This window comes from Varroa destructor, unplaced genomic scaffold (assembly GCF_002443255.2).
Source record: "Varroa destructor unplaced genomic scaffold, Vdes_3.0 BEIS01000002.1, whole genome shotgun sequence".
NCBI lineage: Eukaryota > Metazoa > Arthropoda > Arachnida > Mesostigmata > Varroidae > Varroa > Varroa destructor.
In genome coordinates this window covers 28,685,695-28,707,342 of record NW_019211455.1, presented here as the reverse complement: position 1 = coordinate 28,707,342, position 21,648 = coordinate 28,685,695, and the positions used below count along the sequence as shown (strand labels likewise).

The window sequence follows — 21,648 nt, the reverse complement described above, 5'->3', positions numbered from 1 at the left end:
AGCGCGTAAACTATGGTGATTATACCATGAGCAAATCTAAGTTAAGTGACTATTACTTCAATTTCTCTATCATGCTCTTACAAATTATACTTATTCGTATAACAACAATAAATAAACTATCGTCTGTATACCCGTGCAGTCGCAACTCTGAGCGGCTTATCCAAATATGTGAACGGTATATATGCCATACGTAATTCTTTCGATCAGATACGTTTGTTCCCTGTTTAGAATTGAAACACGCATCATACATGAAGTCGGTGAAGAGAGACCCTATATTGATATAAAAGTGATCAGTTAAGTGTTTTGGCTTTCCATAGATTAGCGCCACGACATGAAACGCACCGAGACCGAAAGCAACATTGGAGATGAGCGACACTACACCCTTCGCATGAATGTTAAATCGGTGCGTCCACAGTTTAACAAACGGATAAGGTAGGTAAAGTGTGAAGAACACGATACCCCCAGCGCAGGCGGCAATGTTGGCTCGCGAGAACCATGTCGTTACCATGAACGCCTTTGAGATGGTAGCACAAGCGAAGCACATAAGGAATAGTAGGATGATTACCGGATTCGAGTGTTCCAATATCTTGCCGAACTGCCGAAGAGAGAATACAATAAGAACACAAGCGTAAAATAAGACGATAATAGTAACGTTTCGTTAATAATTGGTTTGACGCATATAAAAGGATGGCCGTGATTCCTAACTTAGTTTTAAACCCATTGCGTTGTGTACATGCATGTCTAATAGTGACAGATGATGATGATTGTCATTATCATAAGAATTATTATTAAATTATATATTTTCCTTAATATTATCATTATGTATTTGCTATAGAATTTCAATTTAAACGTTTATTTTTATCTCTGTAGTGACATAATAATAGTGTGCGCGTAAATGCATGGCGGACAGATATTATTATATTATGGGCAGCGAGTCTCGGAGGTTGCGACGATTGCTATCGCTTAAATGGGCAATATCCCATCAAGACCAACGTTTCGCTTTTCGGCAAACCCAAGCCGCTCAACTGGTTTCAAATGCTTACGGAGAGGGAAAACTGTAAAAGAATGCTTTGGGGGGCCACCGTATTTCCCTATCTGCCGCTAAGTTCCCGGTTATGCAGACACCGAAACGCATTCTGGGTACATTCTGACCAGTTACATATGTACCGAATGTACGCACTGTTCTTGCCCTTTTCTTTACATGAAAAAAGTCCGCCATCCGAAAGTCGTTATCTGCCGAAAATGTATAATTGTAAAATGTTTGAATATCCCTAAAATATGGCTATTTTATATCTACACAATTCGATCATCAATATGATACATACCGACGACCAGTTCATACTTGGCATTAAGTGTTATTTACCTTTAATATAAGGGTCAAAAGTAAACTGGAGACAAACATAAACAGAAATGAGTTGATGAACCACGCAGTCCATAGAACGGAATTGCTGAGACCCATCACCTTCATCGCCTCCTTAAGGCGTAGCTCCTTCTCACGAACGATGCTTTTGATGATCATTGAAAAGGAATACACCCACGATAGGACCATGAACATAGGAAAAGACTCCGCTATTGTAACAATGAATCTGTAAATATATGTATCGCAAGTTAATTTTTGTTATTTGCGTATGCGTATGTATGCATTATAGGTTTGCGTATGTGAGAATTTTCTCAAATGTTATCTTTGCGACCACGTCACTATGTCTCTGAATGTAGCTCAAGAAGCGAGCAGAAAAAACATCGAGCATAACTTCGACCTTCGATAAAAGTCATTCAGAGTAAAAAGAATAAATGGATCGGGATCTTGCAACTCATAAGATCAAACCCCATATCAAAACGCCGTTGACGAAAATCCTTATTAAAAAGGTAACCAACCATATGGCTTCTCGTATGCCTGGTATCGTTGTGAACTGTTCAGTCTATGAGACTCGAATTGGCCCTAGACTAAATCAAATCAGGAACTCTCTGAAGCTGATTGGCCAGCCGTACCCTATAAGATGACAACACCTAATGTTTACAGAGGTAAGCTATAAGGTAACGAAAGAACGTGGCAGCAAAAGAGACATTCGGTGTAGTTGGAACTAACCGAAATAAAAGCCTTCATATGGGAATATTACTGCCTTATTTTATGAGACTTTCCGTGACCTGTATCCCCATCAAATTCCATCGACAGAGCGACGTTCGTATATGGCCCGAGGTGGCCGGGTGGGTTTTATGTAAGTAGATATCGTGAGTTGAGAAACTGATGCTAGAGGAACGTTATCCTTATAATAAATTAAAAATAGATATCTGCATAGAGCTAATACAGTACTTATTTTTGGCTGTAGCTTTAACAGATTGTAGACTTACTGATCGAAAATATAACAGGGATAGGGAAACTGCTGTAGATAGACACCCGTATTGTTTACCCATCCTGTATGCAACGAAATGATTGCCTGCTCAACCAAGTCTTGTAGGTAGGCGAATCCAAATGTAATGTACTTCAGGTCGATGGCAGGCCGCCTTCGAGGCCCTGGATGATATACTCTGAAAATACGGGCAACGCATGAAGAAACAACCGTATCAAAGCGATAAAGCCAAGCATTAAAATACTAATGGTGAGTCTGGCAATGCAGTTGTCGTTACTTATAAATATTAATTGTTGTCTATAATATTAACAGTTAAAATAGACTCACTATTGTTGACGTGTATATGAATATCGCTTTTAACAACATCCCTAGCAGGAGCAAAAAAGCCACTTCATTAAATTAAAAAATTCAACTGACGTATCAGTCTGTCGCTAATAGATTTGCATCATCGAACAAGTTGTCTGTGTCCCCTCCTCGTAGGTTTACAGACACATACACACTAAAGAACCCAATAGAACAATGGTTTCATTAGAATCGTATAGAACTTGATAATTTTAGCATGAATATAATCTCCATCAAGCTTTGGTCAGAATCGACAGTCGATCAATTTTGTACAGTCAGCGACCATCGATTTTGCCGGCGCTTAATCGTTATGTTTTTTTATTATTGCGTAACAGTTATTAATATAATATACTATATTAAGTTAATATAGTAAGAAGAACTCTAGTTGCTAATTTGGCAGTGAAGTGCGTGTGGGAAGTGTTCGCTCAATATTTGTGTGCGTGCCAACAATCGACGTTTTTACACTGGGCTCGAAAGACAGTATGCTGAATTATATTGACGACCATAACGATTGTATGTAGCTCAACTTAAGGCATCACAGTGGTTCTAAACAGGTGATGCACAAGTCTCGGTCAATGTTTTATATCCGTGAGCTCCATATTCAACGTTGTGTGTTACACGTACATACAAACATACACAACGTCCGATGTGGTCTAGTGGCTAGGATTCCTGGTTTTCACCCAGGCGGCCCGGGTTCAATTCCCGGCATCGGAGCATTTTTAAAACCAGAATACCTCATTTTTATTCAATATTCATTCGCTCCACAGTTTTTTTAAGAAATGATTGAATATTGGTTTGTTCAAAAGTTTATTGTGATTCTAACAGTATTGATCAATGACCACAGTTGTCAGCACACGTTCCAGAAAAAGTGAACGGTCGTTAGTTCTCAAACTCTCATTAGATATTTTAAAATCGATACGCATATCCGTAAACTCCGTCAACCGAACAAAATTAATTGTTAAATACATTTGTTACCATATGCCGAAACCCGGGATCGAACCAGGGACTTTTAGATCTTCAGTCTAACGCTCTCCCAACTGAGCTATTTCGGCTACAGTAATTAGTAGCTTTTGCTTGCTTTTTGGGTCTTTTATTTCTAATTTTAGATACTAACCAGATGGAATATTTTATAGCTGCTGCCGCTATAGGCACCTCGATGAGATTTGCGAGCAGCAATGGGTCTCTAGCCGACTGTTTTTCGTATGAATCTTGACGGCTAGGTTGCGGCCATTACCAAATAGAGCAACCTCTGTACAAAGTCAAATGAATACCAAAGACCTGCAGCTTTAGCCAGTGGGCAGCGCGAACAACGTTTGAAATAACGAACAGGTTGCATAATTGCGTCCTCGTTATGTCTCGTCGGTTGCATAGATTCAGTTATAAACTGGCAGACGCAAACACGATTTCCATATTTCTTCTCTTCGTCAACGCTGGGGAGTGCTGGCGGGCACTCACTTAGACGACTCACGGAATGAGCAGCATTCTATACTATCGTGGAACAATATTGTGTATTCCATAAAAGTTCAGCTCCGGAGGCCAGACATTGTGCCGTTTTCGCGTTTACCCCCAATATTTTACCCTCAAGGCTTTTGCTCCGTTGGCTTCCTCTGTTCGTCGTTCGCAACGTCCGTGGAGCGTACTGCTGTCCCGCTAAAGTGCCGCGACTAGGCAGGCGATAGCGACGCTGGCACTTTGGGCAACGGTCCTAGATTTAAATCCTATCCATCGAAGCCATCGAAAGAACAGACGGGGCGAGACAAAGGAAACGAATATCAGAAATCGTCTATACGTCGTATCACCCTGGTGGCCGAACACAAAATGATATTATAACCTCTAGTGGTGCACGCTTGTCCAGATCAAATATATGTATCAGTAGGCATATTGTGTATACATAAATATTAATCCATAATACGTATATGTCGTGTATAATTATACAACATCGTACACTATGTGGCGTGTGAACACCTGATCAGGATATCAGAGATCAAGGAAGGTAGGCAATCACGGCTGGTCAGTAACAAGTCAGTTCGATCAAAGCATCATAGCAACGCAGCCTAGTGAACCCAACTGGTCTTGACTTGGTTCTCTCTAATTGATGGAAAAAAAGAAAAAAAAAACATGCGAGCACAAGAGAGAACGCTCCAGCGAACGAAAGATAGGTTTATGATTTCTATGTTAAGCTTTTGGGTTCCCTCCGGATCGTACTTTTCACTTTTGCATCCAATAAGTCTACTAAGTAATTAAAACAAGCAAGAGTAGGTGCATATGCATAGAAAGACGCTCACGTGCATTTCAGGAAAATGGATCATCTTAAATACGATTCTTCTAATGTTTGGCTTGCCTTATAGGACGGGCTTTTCGCGTTAAAACATGTATTAGTTTAGGAAAATAGAGCAGCCGATAGCGAGTTCTAGTGACGTAGTTGATGGTTGCCCCGAAGCGGATCTTGTCTATCCGTCACTCTAAAATGACGTGTCATCAGCAGCACGTCTGCTAGCAGCAGTCGTACAGTATAGTGAAAAGCCATGAATATGTGTTGCTTTTGTTATCGAAAGCTCTCTTCGGTTGTTCATGCAAGCTAAATGGGACTCTGTAGTCCTACTGTAGCCCTACATTTTGCCCTTCAATCGTTCTGGATTCACCGTTATCCTTTTGGTTTGTAATTTAGTTAAGGTGAGTAGTGGAACGAGCCGCGCATCTTGTGTCTAGTGTTTATTAAAAAGTCTTATTATTTTTAGCAGACATTGGGCATATCAAGGAAACGCGACAAGTGCCTCAAAAGCTACTCGAACCATATCTTGTTGCGATTGTTGAAGGAAAAAGAAACACGGGGATCCCCTAGCAGCGGCACGGTACTACCCGCAAAGGGGATGAGTCTTCCGCGATAAGCCTTGGAGGCCAAACGCGGCCTCTCAATCGAAAGATTAGTCGTCGACTAAAGGCCTTTGAACTGAAGAGGAAGGTAGGCGAAAAGCTGGTGGGGGACCATGGCCGTAGGGCGGTGGAGGTGGGAGACATTTGAACAAGTCGCCGCTGACGACCACTACGTACAGGAAGGAGTTGACTATATCCAAAATAGGTAACCATTGGAATTTAGGGCTTAGGCCCATTTCCTCTGATCAAATGAAGATTCCTTCTTTTTCAAAAACCTGCATTTCAAGGAACGCCTTCCGACTGTGCCTTTTGTGTACTCCTTTTGATTTTTCTCTTCTACCCCGTACCCGCAGATGGCCGACGTGTTGTCATGATAACTAGTGGTGGTACAGCTAGAACCAAATGTGTTTTGTAGATTAGCCAAGTTCATATTCAGTATATGTATATGTAATGTATGATACCTATTCCTTTACAGGTGACTAGAGATTGCTGGCTTTGGTACAAACTAGTTTTTCTAATTTAGATATTATTAAGAACTGCAGATACGATAACAAAAACAATTCGAGGGAGTCAGAGCTAGGAGCGCTGTTGTCCGTAGGCTTCTATCGGGGTGCCCGGAACACTAGCTAAGTCACTGTGAGTACCTGCTGACCAGCAGGGAGAGCGATAACGGCTCAACGTCAAACGGCTAAAAATAGGCCACACTTGACGAAACCAGCGGGCTCTGTCAGAACCCTTTTGTCCCTTCTGCGTTGGGCTCACAAGCGGACTGGCCTGTTTGGACCTCTGCAATGGCCTGCAGATAGATGCAGCAGTAGCAATAGCAATAGCAGGAGTTACAACTTGAGGCCATGACGATCCAGCTATCCTTGGATGCATTTACCGGCACGCCATTGTGAAATAGGCGAGCCTTGGACCTACGGCTTGAGCAGGACGTGGCGTGCAGACATGGGTCTCACTCTCCTTTAAAGAAAGAGAGAATGATAAAAAGGAGAGAGGAAGACTAGGAAGATGAGAGCGGCAAGAAGGCCCAGCAAAAAGTGTTATGGGGGCTCAAGGGGCGGTCGGGGAGGGCTGGGATATATGGCAGATATCAAGAAAGAGATAATACCAAGCTAGACACCATTCGTTCGCTGTCGGGATAAGAGCCACCGATTGCCAGTTAGTCCACAGTAAAACTATGCGGCCCGCCTTAAGATGCTCTACTCTACTATAACTGCCGTTAACTGTAGCTTGTGTGATCTGGCTGCGCGACCCAAAGCAACTAGTTGACTAACAACGATAGTAGTGCTAATGCAAGCTGGATGGGTTATGGCAATGGGACAAACGATGGTCAAGTGTCCTAGCGACAAGCAGAAAGTCTGCCTATTAAAAGTAGGATCTGCTGCATTGCATCAAAGAGAGCTGGAAGAAAAGAAGGGTGATCCTCATTGAGTCTATTCTGTAATATCGTTTTGCTGCAAAAATCAACGAGAAAAATGACTGTCGCTGCTGGTGGCAGCAGTAACAGCAGCGAACAATTTGTATAAACAAGCCTACCTATTCGTTGTTCGTTTCAGGGAGAGAAAAAGCAAGCGAAAGAGGGAGGCAGGCAGGCAGGAGAGAGCCTGCAAAAGCTTCTGGTGACTTCAGCAGCTATGCGTAGCTTACTTGACGCTATCGTTTGGCCTTCTGTTGTGATTTCCTTTACACCGCAGAACTGCCGTTTATTATAGAATATGCCGGCCAGAATATTCATATTTATAGGCAGTAGTCGGCTGGTATCGAATCTATTCTGCTTGAAGACCGTAACGTTTTCATAGAAGCCTACCAAAGCCAATTTGTCTACCTCGCTTTTATGTTCTCTTGTTTTTTTCGTTCTCTGCCTGGGTCATGTTTTCTAATTTTTGGAAGAGGGTCGGCTGTTTTTGGGACAGTAGCGAAAGAGGCGTAATATGGCATAATAATGTAGCAGTACTCTTACAGAATAGTAAAGTTTATGGCAATCATTATCTAATCAACTAAACTATTGGGTTGTTTTTTAGGCAATGGCCTTTCCAGAAGGTCCAGCAACTGAGGAAAAGGGCAACGGTCATTTATTTTTGCGATGACGATCAAATTTATTATGAGAACGTAAAAGAAAGAGGATACGCAATAATTTCTGATGTAACAGACTGAGGGCGGAGGTGGCTATCGGAGGGTATTTAGAGCAGGCAGGGGCCACTAGGTCATGGGCTTGGGTGCGTACCGCGAGCCTTGTCGAAGATTTGCTACAGGATATTGCAGTGACCATTAGGCAACAAGCTGAAACTATTAGCGTAATGCGTTCATTGTTCATCGAATCAGTTAACCTCCGCTCTATGTACGGTAATCTCTAATGGTTGGTGCTTCTGCAGGACCACCATTTATTAGGACTGGACCGAACCACATTTAGCCTACTCCGTCGATGAGTAATGCCACCGAAGAAGATTGTCAAAACAACGAACTTCATTACGCCCTCCCAAATACCCCTCGAACTAACAGGTTGTAAAAATGGGGCAATCGATGGGGCATGTACAAATAGTTTTGAAATAATAATCAGTGCAGAGCTAACAATCGAACCAGGTCTATCGCGGATAAAATACTCACTGCTTTAGAGTCGACGTGTTGAGGGTTTTTTTTTTTCAAAAATCGTTTTTCTTTGGCATAAAAATCGAATATAAGCCTGCAGCAAGACCTAGCGCGGTATATGTTTGTGATGGTACTGATGAAATTACGTACCAAATCGGTAAATGTGTGCACTGAAATAAACAACAACGCGCAATAAACTTGATATTTACATTGGACAACAAGAATTATTTCTTTTATACGCAGTGTAGACGGTTTTCCTCAGAAGGTGTATTTTTAACCGAAAAAAAAGGAATTCTAACAAGGTTTTATATCAGATGAGGGACGGCATTTTACTTACCCATCCACCCGTAAACTTCTATTTTATATGTGACACGAGATCTCGCTAAAATTAAACACAGGGTAATCGCCTATTGTATCTTACTGTCTAAACAGGACAACATTCGACAAGATCTGGACAAACGACTACCAATCGAAAAACAACAAGACTATCAACGACGATTTGCGCCGTCCTTTTCTGTGCTGTCTATCGCCATCGGGCTAATGGTAATTGACCAAACAGGCAAATCAATAGAATTTTTGCTTTGATCGTTCGCATAGCGTAGAACGATATGAAAAATCAATGGACCGTGGCTAACCGAGGACGCCAATTTGACGCTAAAAAGGAATGGACAATCCTTGAAAAGACATTACTCAACGGGCCTTTACTATAGATTTCTTGAGCCATCAATTGTATATAAAAAAAACAAACATGCAAGCCAAGCCAACGTCTACAGGGTGAGTGCGAAGTGTTTCTTAATCCAAGAACTATATTTCAAATCTGGTATAACTCGATAAAATATCAAAGGCGACACACAGAATGCATAGAAAATGTATAATAATTATCCTATATATGAATGAGTTTGTTGCGGACAGCAAATGATAATAGTTATAAGCCTTGGTCACAATTTTATTCGAATAACTGCATAATTCGTTATCTTCAATGGGTGCATCTTCAACGCTGGTCCTAACAGTACCCGTGACACAATAGTCTTCAGCATCGGTCTCAAGCCAATTCTATGCCGCCCTCATCGTAGCCACTGGATTGTGGTATGCAATCGTTGTTATTGAAATCTTTTGCTTGTCTCGCTCTTTCCGATTGAATGATGGAACAGCCGATAGTGCGACGATGCAGCGGAGCAGCGACGAAGCGTCGGCCCACAGTTTCTCTATTTGTTAACAGTATTCCGCTTTTTTATTTGTAGAAGTTGCCCGAACCTCCATCCAGAAGCCGTTACCACGCACGGATACACAGCCGGCGTTCGCTGGCCAGCGTTTGTATCATGGCTAAGTGCTTGCTGCAACGACTGACTAAATCAGACGAAAAGGTCCTACTCTCAGCAACCATGGGCACTACCAGCGCGAAAAATTACTGCTACCGTTGCTAAAAAAGATTGTTTGGCCTTTGTTGATTCTATTCCCAACGCCATTTCCGACCTTGGCGCCTGACAACATGTTGTATGTGTTTACCGCAACTGTTAGTTCTGTTCAATGCGTCTTTTTGTGTGTGTTTGCCCGCCACCATGATAAATGTCTCCAGTAACATAAGCTTATGCTAGAAGCGTCGAGCCTCTGCTGCCGTTTGTTCCGTGGTTACGTTAGCATTCGCGTAGCAGTCAGCACATGAAAGAACACAAACATGTATGTTTGAAACTGATGCTCATAATCAGGGCGAGCATGATACTTAAATGGTTCTGCCGTATAATTGTTTATCTTGTTTGTTGTTATTTCAAGCATGATCATCATCCTGATTTTGCTGTTATTACCGCTAATGCTGGAACGACCGTGGCAACGAGTGCTGCTATTCGTATAAGCAAATTGAAGGCAGAAAGAGAGGCAGAGAAGGAGAACAGCACGTAGTCGGGGAACAGCGACGAGAAACGTCCGACACCCACTAACAAGCAACGATAGCTAGAGCACAAAGCGATCAACAAAGTTATTGCAGCAACAGATAAATAAACTTCTATACCCCGGTCGTTGTTAGTATTGCAGCTCTTGCTGTTCCTGTTGCAAGCAGGCGGGCGACAGCCAGAGACAAAACCTGCTGTGCTTGTGCTTGTGCTGGCTGCTATGGGTAGGATTTTGGAGTTTTTTGTTGACGCTGCTGCTCTCTCTAGCCCCACTTCTGCATTAACTTTGGCACTGCATGAGAAACGAGGCGCTGCAGCTAACGCCGGCAAGGTCCTGTGGGAGCGCAGTAGGCTCATACACAAAAAGCTATAACTGAGGCCAGGTTAAGACAGTATGAACATAATTGGTTGGCTCAGATACGCCGCGAAATCGCACGGGGCACGGTAAACCCACGTAGTACGAGTGGATGTAACTGATAAGACAACGAACGGCGACCTATACGTGAACACAAATACAAGGCAGGAAAAATGAAGAGTACAGTCTATGGCTGTTTATATATCTATATCTGCTAGAGTTTGTTAGCTGTTTGTTTCCACGGCGACAACCGTTGAACCCACATCCTTGATGGGTTGGGCAGCCCTTAGATATGGTATAATACACACAATTCGTAGAAGAGTTACGACGAGCAGCCGTAGGATGGAATGTTATAAGCAACATTATTACACATTATTATAGCAAAATTAGGCGCACTTCCTTTTAACTAACTTAAGTGGTTTATGAGTAATAACGCACATATTTTGAACAATACATGTATTTATGCGATTAAAAGGCTCGAATCCTTTACTCAGTCCACGCCAGTGTAAGCTTGGTGGAATCATTTCCGGTCATTTTTTAGGGTTGCGGCAGAGGTTGACAACCTTTCTGGGCTCAGCTTTGATCAAATAACACTTACCTGTCCTCAATGCGTTTGGTGGAGTCGACTTTTTGGGCATCCATCCGAATCTTATATCTAATAAATTTTGGAATTTCACCGTTGTTGGCAGACCACGATCCTCCTGCCGTGTTAGTGAAAACCAAAGCGGCCCAGAGTTTGTTTTCGGCCATGAGCTTCAACCCGTTTTTCATAAGATCCTCTTCTCTGTCGTAGCCCTCAAAACGGTTCATTTCAACGCACTGAAATCATCAACACAATTTTAGAAGGTTTTTCCGCTTACTAATGAGACCTTGCTTATAAAGCTGGTGTTTATTGTTGTTGTGTAATTGTTGTTCAACAACATGACGCAGGTCATGAGATTAGGTAAGGGTCACCACAGTAGAAACTAGGCCTCAAAACAGGTGTTCATTGGTGTACATATGTGCTAGCTCATTGAGACTCAGGCAGCCCTGAGCTACCAAACGATGTTAGCGTAGCTCCCGTAACAAGCTAAAATAAGAGGGTTTTTTTCCGGAATTTCATTGATCATTTAATAAGCCGCACATTTCTATACTGAAGTACTGCTCCTCCTCGATACTTATTCGTGTTATGCTTGTGCGGAAAGCAAATGGCGTAAGTTGACGTTGACGATCTGAAACTGGTGACGGCTGTACACAAGCAAGATTTAGTCAGGTGGCAGCAGCATTTGCTGCCAGTCGACAACTGTCCCCAGCCTTGACCCAGTCGAAAACAGGAAAAACTGCATTGAGGTGTACAGGTACTTCTCAACAAGTTACTTCTTAACAACAAGTTAAGGCCATTTAGGTGACACATAAATTACTCAATTGCTAAATCTAAGAATTTTAGTAAGTGGGACGCGATAACTGTAATTAAGTAAGGTAGAAATGTCCAGTATAAACCAGCTGTCATTGTTTATTGATTGCTTAAAACATTAGATATCACATGGGCTTTTACTAGGCCCATCTGCTCTAATGTGTGGCCCATTTGCGTTTCATATTTTTCGAATGGTTAATCGTTTGATTGCCAAAACAGGTTATGCAATATAGGCAACGAAACGGACGTACTCAAGCGTCTAATTTTTATCTATAAGTTTTGGAATCTAGCCGGCTATGAATTCTGATTTGGCCATTTGCACGACTAGCAAATTCATATTGTTTAATCAACCTCTTCATGGAGTAGATTCGAACGGGTTCGTTTAAAAGACCCACGGGAGACCCGTTTTGCCTATTGCAACCTGATATCTGAATTCCCAGAGTAGACCCCGAAAAACACTTCGTTTTACTTGTAGTATAATAATCTAAATCAGAACTTCATCTATCAGTATGTATATTTACAGGTGCGTAAATGGTATGCTTATCAATTATGATAGATACGTTTCAGAGTGGCCTATTGAAGGCTTAAATCATCTTTCACAAGATATGAGTAAATGCTGCCAATGATGCGGCATATTTTTATAGTCAAACGTTTTCGTTGCTCGAGACGCAGTTGGTAGGATTACAGTGGGATTAGGTCAACATCCACGTACCCTTATCCCTCGAGTATTCTGGTTCCGGGACAGAAAAACGACAGGATTAATACGTTTGGTTTGTGCACGCATATGGTTAAATCGCAACGAATTCTGCAAACCGATTTCCCAGACAGCTGAGAGCATTTAGAAAACTAAATCACATTAGATAGTTTCTTGCACGTACGGCCATCACTATACTTGAATCTATATAAATACTATTGAAAGTGTTCTCTTGCCAGGTTAATTATGTTTACCGTGTGCGCATTTTCGGCTTTTTACCACCAAAGTGCTTTTGTTATTAGTCGGCTGTTCAGATAGAGACGACGACAGGAGTCGATAGTTGGGATCGTCGATGCATTAAAGTCACCATGGTATAGCATGCTTTTGCCCCGGCTCGGTGGTCTGTTTCGTCTCAAAGGGCAAATAGGAGAAACATTTTAGAGCAGTTGTCCTTAAAACGTCCTCCTGTTTCTATCCAGTACCACCGATAACCAATTGGTTCATCTACACTAGAAATAATAGATAGAAAAGAAACGTTCGCTCAGTAAAGACGGGCAGACGTTGGAACTGAATCTACGTCGTGAAGAAGCACTCTAAAAAACAAATATTACATATGTTAGCTGTTCAGCATAAGCCAATTTCAGGCTGAGACAGAGCCGATCAGATCGCGCATCCGAGGAGTCGTAGTTGTCGAAACGTTCTGCTAGCGGCAGATATAAGTAAGCTTCTATTGGTAGATGCAGACATATAGATCTGTGCAAAAAAACCTCGACGGACTATATTATTAGTGCAAGGTCTCGCACAGAGACAGCGAAGCAATGTCTTCTAGATACGAAGATGTTATTATTGTTGTCATTAAAGTGAACTTTAATAAGAGATATTACGTACATGCGCATAATTGTATGATGCACGATTCCGTTATACTGTATATGATACGATAACAAGAATGCTTCTTTTCCTTAGTAAGTTTTTTTTAAGCAGAAATGTTTTTTGTTTTAGTAAGTTAAGTAAACATGCAACTTAGACGTCATTCATAAATCTGGGTTTTGATATAAGATACATTGTAAATATCTCTACCTTTTTTTCATTCTATTATATGGAATAGAAGGTGAGCTTATCGAACCATTCGAAGTTCAGATAAAGTTGTAAAAGTTATTGAAAGTGGAGGGCGATTATGTTACGATCGAGATCAGTTAAGCGGTTCAATTTATTATCCCTATCTAAACCCAATCGAATCCATTAAGGCCCTACGTACGTTTCTTCTGTACGTTTCCGTATGTGTTTTTCTCGTCACTCTGATGCAGGGATTGACTAATACGTCTTCTGAAATGTCACGTCTATCCTTTAAGCATATATATAGCACGCTACGAAGCGGACAGTGACGCCAGTACTCCGAACGCTGACCTAAATAACACTTTTTTACATCCACGATAACTCTTCGAGGCCGTCGTGTTGTTCGTGCGGTGTCAAAATCGAAGCAATGATTTTCGCTATTTCGTGAAGTTCGATGCTCCTGAACCAACTCCACACATCTGCTGAGGGCCATTACGATAAATATCAGTCAGATCGTTTCAAATAGCTGGAGCAATATGTTCGGTATATTCGTAGGCAGTAAGCCGCTTCTCGTGAGTACAGATCCGGATTTTGCCCAGAACGTTTTATCATTTTTTCGTTTTTAAATTTTGTCAATCGCGCTCCGCTGTTCGTTCTCGAAACATCAGAGCCGATATTCCGTTTGCCCAAAACCAAACATGCCGACAACGGCGAAAGCTTTTCTCACTTGCATTCCCTTCGAAGAACTCAAAAGAGCTGTTATCACTTATCAGTATTGGAGCTGACTATTTCGTGAAAGAGCTCGACGCCCGACAGGGCCAAACATTTAATGCCCTACCTATAGCTAAATACTTAGCCATCAGTAACATTGCCTTAACAATATTCGGACATCAACCGCAGGCTCAGACACGTGGCGAATCGCTAGGTGTTATCTCGTCACTGTACGAGGCGTCCGAAGGCCAGATGAGCGGACTGTTGGACTTGCGGGTGAACCGTTTTAACTTCGTAGGCGTCATCCTGAGTGGTATGCTCCGATTTCTCTTCAAGCAACGCCTACTCAGAGTGGCTTACCAAGGAAGTCGTTGCCATAGTTCATGCAAGACGTATGGGAAAAAGAAGAAATGATCTTTTACAACGCTTCATAGACGCGAATGATGATGCCAACGCTTTCGATGGTAAACCTGACAAACGATGAACTAATTTCTAATGCGTGTGCTATGTACATAGTTGGTCTTGAAACTATATCTTACACCCTAGGATATTTGTTCTATTGTCTTGGACAGCATCCAGACGTTCAAGCGAAACCACAGCAAGAAATTCAAGGTACTTTCACCTCAGACGACACCAGTAATATTTCAATGAAATGGGTGGCTTATGATCAAATGATGCAAATGAAGTATCTTGATGCCGTGATCAAAGAAACGTTGCGCATTTACCCAACGGCTACTGGATTTATAACGAGAAAAGCGCACTCAGAGTTCACGTACGGCTGTAGGACCTTTCCTGCCGGCCTGAATATACTCTTTGCCGTCACAGTCATCCACGGGGACCCTAGAAATTGGCCGGATCCGCTAGCTTTTAAACCAGAACGGCTCGATGCCGACAGCAGTGAGAGATCACACCAATTAGCATATCAAGCCTTCGGATAAGGTCCTCGGAACTGCAACGGTATGAGGTTTGGCTTAATGTCTGTCAAGGTAATTCTCATACGAGCTATTAGAGTGTTTTAAATCTAATCACCTGGAGCAGCCGAGCGAATTTCGAGAGCAGTATTAAGTAAGCCTCGAACGATTGAGCTGATTGTCAAAAGGCTGAAAAATCAGTAATAATATCCAATGGCATTACAAGACCGTATTGCGACGGCAGGACAATAGTTCCTGTTACTGTTTAGATGAAAAACGCTTAGCGGACCTTTAGGCTAACGATTGATCAGTTGTTCTGGTCGAACGTTAAAGTGTTTAAAAGGTACATAATGATATAATATAATGTACCAGAATATGTTTGCAATAAGTGTTAGTTTCATTTTGGCATTACCCTACTTAGTAGCTAGAATGAGCGTAGTTGAAGTGACGGATGATGCCTCATATCTATAGTAAGCTTCAGTAACGCAGGATTTACACAGTTATCTCAGTAATAAAAAGCCAAACAGGCTTGTTCAAGTCTTGTTTTTAAAAGGAACGAGACAGTTCGTAGGCTATCTGGTCAGGAATACTCACATTGAGGGCATTTTCGACTTCCTTAGCGATCCTATTGGCGCCTTGTACATATTGCGGGACATCGGCAAGCCAACCGAGCGTATCTGTAACACCGGTAGTGTTCATACCGCCAATTCCCTCGTTACCCGTCACTCCAATCGTACTTACATTGTTCACGTGTTGCTCCATCATGATCAAAAATAGCAAACTGCCCGTCGACGATAGCTTCTGCATAACAATGGCCCACAAACAATTCCGGAAAATAAACAATATTAAGTAAAAATAAAGTAGGAAGCAACTTACCGCTACCCAAGCGTCGATAAATAAACTCAAGGTGCACGTGTAAGGGGCCATCATCTCAAAATGTCGATTGTTCCCCTTCTATAACGGTAACCAATTACGATAAGTTACGGCAAAACTATAAAATCTACTGTGGTCGAGCGAAGTACAAATTAGATGAATAAACCTATATGATATAGTAGTATTTTGGATAATCGACTGATTAAACCGTTAGCGATTTCGCAAGTTACTCCGCTCAAGAACATATTACAGTGTTAGACGACAAAATAACTGGCGGAGGGAAACGGGATCGTCTCGCTAGCAGCAGCAGTAACAACTAGAGCAGAAGGGCCGAGACGTCACTAAAAGAGAACTAGATTAATTAAGCCAGCAGTTATTCTAGTCGATAAGCAGTTGTAGCTGAACCAACAGCGACAGCATCAGCGGGACATCGTCGCTTAGGCCGCGGCAGCAGCTGTCCGTTTTCGTTGTTTTTCTTTCCTTTACTCAGCCTTAATTCATCATTTGGGATCTTCTTCTCTACTTCACACGGCGCCCGCTCTTCCAATCGTAGAAATTAGAAGAGGTACTAAGCGATTTGTATTTGAATATGTCGTTAACTATTAGCTTAATTAAACACAGAATCATAGATACAGATATTGAACCTTAATAAGGCTACAATATTCAGTACGTGCCTCTGAAATTGACGAATCTCACAGAACGCCAGTAAGTTTCGAACGGATAACATGGTTTAAAAAAACCACTTATGCACTAAGCCTAGCTACCAAACAGCTAACGGGCTGTACTAGGACTCCTATAACAGGACTACAATTTTTTCCGCCTATCTCCTTCCTACCATGGACGCACAGGATGAATTGTACGTACTTTAATTTGTTCAACCGTATCTGAGTGCTTTTGCATCCAGCTCAGAATCTTGGGGGCAACACTGGCCGTCCAATGATGTGCCGTATTTCGTACGACGAGAAGCGGCTCGAACGTTTTGTTTACACGTTCAATGACCTTGAACGTAGCGGCTGTGCGTGGCGAGTACAAAATCTTGCCCCGAACATATGGCTTCAGTTGCTTCCATAGAAATAACGTAATCTGGTTTTCTTCGAGCGTCTTGAAGATAGCATTACACCTTTGTGCTGTTAAATGTATAATACAATACAGCAGACGGAACAGAAAACAGTCGAGAAAAATGGAACAGGAATTACGTTATAGGTCATATTATAACAACATCGCAAAGCCCGACTATCTATAATTAGCTTTAAAAACCTATTGACTATTTAACCAATCTCTTTTATTATTTAGGAGAATTCTGCGTTATCTAAGATACACGTTCTCAGATAAAAAAACTACACGAACAACGAAGCAGCATCTTCATTCCTAGATATGAATTCTCATTTGAAGATTTCCTTTTGATGAAGGACCTAATCCGTAATTAAGGCCAGATGGGCGATTCGGTGTTAGCAATGCGTTCTTATTCATCTACATAAAGAAACTATTCGAGATGGATTGTTTTTATACATTCCATTACATTTATACATTGTTTTTATACCGGGCTGTAAGGTAACCAGAGCTGTAAGGTTGGCTTAAAGCGGTAGGCAACTATAGAAAATTGTTAACTTCAGTGTCATTATAACATTACATCTTTGTGTAACACACACCCGACTTGACTCAAATTGATCATGTAAATGTTGCGTCTACGAGAACCGGTGTGCGTCTAGAGCATCATTCAGATGTCGATGATCTTGTACAAGTCCATACATTTCGTGTTTGTCGGTAATCAATATGCCATTGCGCAACACAGTCCTACAGATTTTAGGTTCGTAAGAAATAGAGCAAGAACGAAATAACGCTTAATAGTATTCCACGAAAAGCAACGAATCGTCGACATTGTTTAGTAGACTGTTCAGTCTATAGCTTCGTGCACGAGAATTGCATAGACATCTTTGAAGTTCACTCGTTATCAAGTTAGATTTTCTACTCATAAAACCCTTTAATGCCAGTGATAAATACGTAGCCATATTTACCTTCACCGAATGTATAAAGACCACAAGCTGAAGCGTATGCATTCTATGACGCAGCCATTTTTCACGATCTATAGCCTCTGGGCATATGCTTAGCATACAGAGAAAGCGGAAACAAAAGTGTCATTTTATTGATTCTACGTGGCCAATAGGCCGTGGAGACAATGTGCACGCGTAGGTATTATTTGTACCATCTAGGCCTTCAATGATAAGTTAAAATTGGCCAGAGTTCTGTTGGTTACCTACCGTTTCCTAACTAACGAATGCTAGACGTACCTACCGAAAATTGCACCATCCTTTGACCTCTCTGTCCTCCTTTCCCTGGCTGGCTTCCTAATTCCTGTCCACCACTAATACTACTCAGGACGTGGCGTTCATTTTCAGCAGGACAACATACAAACGCCACTGACTGATGGCCGAGCTCTCAGCATAGTCCCTCAACTGTTCTTCCTATCGTGTGACCTATATATCGCCATCAGCGTATTGCCATCGACGGTTTAGGTAAATACTAAAAAAGCACACAGAGCATGCGCACACGCGCAAGTAGAGACAGGTTTCGGTAGTAAAAGTAACAGTGGCAACAACGGTCGTCGTCATGGAAATGGGAAAAGTAGGAAAACCATTACGGTCGGTTTTTCACCCTCGACGTTAGTCGGCCAGCCAGCCAGCCAGCCAGCCAGCCAGCCAAACACCCGAAGGGTCGTTTTCATCTAACCCAAAGCTAAGCGCGGGCCTTTCCTTGAGCTAAGGAAGAAAATAAGCAAACCTAACCGGGTTTGCCATCTACCGAGTTGTCCTACTTGCTTACTAGGATGCTTGAAAGTGGTTTTGATTGTTGGTGGTCTTTCTCTCCCTACAGAAATGTGTGGATCGTAAGAGATTGGGTAGCTCCCCTTACCCTCTCGTTGTTTTCAGCATTATGTATAATATATACGATCGGCGGTTGGAGAAAGCGTCCGCAAGGCAGAAGCGTCAATGGTAATTGCAATCCGCTTGGTCATGGAAATGAATAGCGTTATTTTTATTAAGTTCCACCTTCCTTCTCTTCTTTCCCTGTTCTACGACAGTCGACCTGCTACTGGCAGCTATTCGTTGTTATCAAAGCATATCCTTTCGTCATACCCAAAGTAGGGGAAGGAACTGAAGCCGACGACTCGGCTTACTGTGCCTGTTGATCCGCCTAGCGTTAGCGGTTGTAGTCGATAATTGCAGCGGGTAGGAGGTGCGGACGCTGCCAATAGTTACTGAGAAATTAAGAACAAAGGGATGCTTGTACGTGTAAGCTAATGTTTACAAAATGTGCACACTGATGGTGTATCGGACTGATGTCTCCTAATGCAGAAGGCCTTAAACGAACAGTTACTAACGAAGAGTTCTACATACAGTGGACTGGCGAACCAGTGCCACAATGACAGTGCTCTAGTTATATTTTTGAGGACCCTTTATACAGAAATCACTACTTCGTTATTTGCTCTTGCTTCCGGACTGCTAATACGCGTATAGTACAAGTCTTATTCAAGAGTAATGTAAGGAAACTCAGAGGGGAAATGAAAAAGAAAAGCAAAGATCCAAAAAGAACAACACAATACGCAAACGTACTTAAAAGTAGCCCAATTCAAGGGAGTACGCCTAGCTTTTCTTCCACAGTCCTTTCGCGTGCACCTGTGTTTACACACCAGCCCATCTGAATTTATTAAGTAACAATTGTGCGTATTAAAAATCGATTCTGAAAGCTACCGCGTGCCAAAGTGCGATTTGCGCATTTAACCCAATTCGTTCTTTTCTAGAACACTGAACAACACCGGTTCCTTTTACTAGAGTCGTCCAGGAAACTGACGTCCACCTATAAATGAACGTCCACGTCATCTACCTGCGTGACTTACATGATCAATCCCTAGCCAATAAGAAGCCAGGAACTAGCCAATAAGACAGTCAATCTATTCATCCTTTACGGATCATAGAGAACTGTTGCACGTCATCTTTCACTCACAAGTGCTATTATCGTAGAGGTATTTGTCATCTTTGTTCTTATCCGAACTCTGCGAATTCTGTTGGAGATTCTGGTTGATCTGCTCGCGGAACTCTTCTATCCGCTGCGCTGGACCGTGCTCCGTGTCAAGCAACGTCGTCGAGTTTCGTCCACACACGACAGCCTGAACGAAGCGTATCGTCGAATTCGTATCGCTTAGGTCCATGAGACGATTCATTTCCGATACCTGCAGGTCGCAGGACAGAGGAGAAAACGACAAGAACAAGTAAAACGAGGAAGAAAAACATTATCTATCTGTCTAAGATTATTGGGCTTGTGTAAGTGAACCAGCAGAAAATTATTCAGTTTAGGCCGGAATACTATGGATCTTGCACTTATAAACATCATTTATTGATTGTGACGGTTATCCTGCAGGGGAAAAACTAAGGAGAAATACAGGTCGCGTGGCTTCCCTAAGCGGAAGCACCCTAAGCACAAACATTAAAAAACTCAAACACCATATTCTATAGATGATTGTTTGTTTCGATATGGACGGACCTTCTTAAAAAGGCTGTCGAGCATTTCGCGCAGGCTGCTTAACTCGCCAACTTCTTTTCGAACTTGCTGCGCGATCACCAACGCTTTCCGCCAGTCTTCGAGACCGATATCGTAGCCGCTTTGCTTTGTGATGCCGGCCATTTCGGTGAGCAGTGCCGTCCAGTTTAGGTTGCGAACGACGTTCGACGTGAATAGAAATGCTTCTGGTTCAGCCAAATTGCACAGCTGAACAGGTAGTGAAGTTGTGCCCTTGTTGCTAATGTTGAGTAGTTTATGCAAAGCATCTGACCGGCATAGATGCGAGTATACGTCACTCCTACCCCGATCAAATATCTGAGGCGATAACAAAAATCCAAATGGCCATCTTAATTCATAACTGATCATTATTTTGCAGCTAGTCTATTTTGCAGGAACAACTAAGCGTCTTGTAAATGTGAACCGATTTCATCCTTAGTTGCTCAATGAGCTCTTTCGGAGCTGGGCTACGGTCAGGTTGGAGTTTATCTTTTTAGTGGTCTGCTACGACCATTATGCACATATCTCTGTATATAGCTGTTAATATTCACTGGCCGATATTCTAAATCTCAGAAACTACTCGCTCTAAGGTGAGAAAATATGGCGTTCTGCGTGTATCCATATGTGTGTATATCGTTCTTGGTCGTAAAAAATAATGCGGCGGCCGGGAATCGAACCCGGCTACGGTAACTGTAGGTTCACTTGATCACCTTTCGTAGAACTAAACACAGAAATTTTTACAGTTTGAGTAAGTGTAATTTACTATTATGCTCATTATAATCGATGAATATATAAAATGGAACGCTAAATTGTTTTATCGACGTCAGCAAGACAAACAAAAGGTTTTAATGTATCTCTGACAAAAAAAACGTAATTTTCTCTGAAGTTTAAAAATGCCTATTGCTATTTTTAAAGATATATGTGACGATTCCAGTAGATGTTATTGCAACTACGTCCAAGAAATAGAATACGACCGATTGGCCGAGAATTTTATATCACGTGAGTCTCACCGACTGTTACCAAAAACATAGAGGCTGGACAAAAATTATTATGAGATCAGCTATG

At 42.0% G+C, this 21,648-nt stretch overlaps 2 protein-coding genes, 1 long non-coding RNA gene and 2 other non-coding genes across 23 annotated transcripts in view; 3 read left to right on the top strand and 2 right to left on the bottom strand.

Annotated features, from left to right (window-relative positions):
• The window catches only part of LOC111245259 (phospholipid-transporting ATPase ABCA1-like), a 70,281-nt gene that overhangs the window by 9,735 nt on the left and 38,898 nt on the right, over positions 1-21,648 (bottom strand). For all 19 annotated transcript variants that reach the window (XM_086980961.1, XM_086980966.1, XM_086980962.1 and 16 more), the window contains 8 exons: positions 20,569-20,901; positions 20,032-20,257; positions 16,894-17,156; positions 15,751-15,957; positions 10,993-11,213; positions 2,350-2,526; positions 1,364-1,586; positions 343-595 (listed from right to left, as the gene is read on the bottom strand). In XM_086980961.1, the coding sequence (XP_086837087.1) occupies positions 343-595; positions 1,364-1,586; positions 2,350-2,526; positions 10,993-11,213; positions 15,751-15,957; positions 16,894-17,156; positions 20,032-20,257; positions 20,569-20,901 (1,903 nt within the window). The remainder of the gene's footprint in view (positions 1-342; positions 596-1,363; positions 1,587-2,349; positions 2,527-10,992; positions 11,214-15,750; positions 15,958-16,893; positions 17,157-20,031; positions 20,258-20,568; positions 20,902-21,648) is intronic.
• TRNAE-UUC (transfer RNA glutamic acid (anticodon UUC)) lies at positions 3,333-3,404 on the top strand. The gene has a single exon. It is a non-coding gene; the product is annotated as a tRNA-Glu (tRNA).
• Positions 3,670-3,742, bottom strand: TRNAF-GAA (transfer RNA phenylalanine (anticodon GAA)). Its single transcript has one exon. It is a non-coding gene; the product is annotated as a tRNA-Phe (tRNA).
• Positions 4,995-8,338, top strand: LOC147757633 (uncharacterized). The gene is made up of 3 exons (XR_015321852.1): positions 4,995-5,363; positions 5,507-5,769; positions 7,589-8,338. It is a non-coding gene; the product is annotated as an uncharacterized LOC147757633 (long non-coding RNA).
• On the top strand, positions 14,552-15,442 carry LOC111245263 (cytochrome P450 3A19-like). Its single transcript, XM_022793396.2, is given in 1 exon segment — positions 14,552-15,442. A coding segment is annotated over 1 exon segment (579 nt). The 5' UTR covers positions 14,552-14,685; the 3' UTR covers positions 15,265-15,442.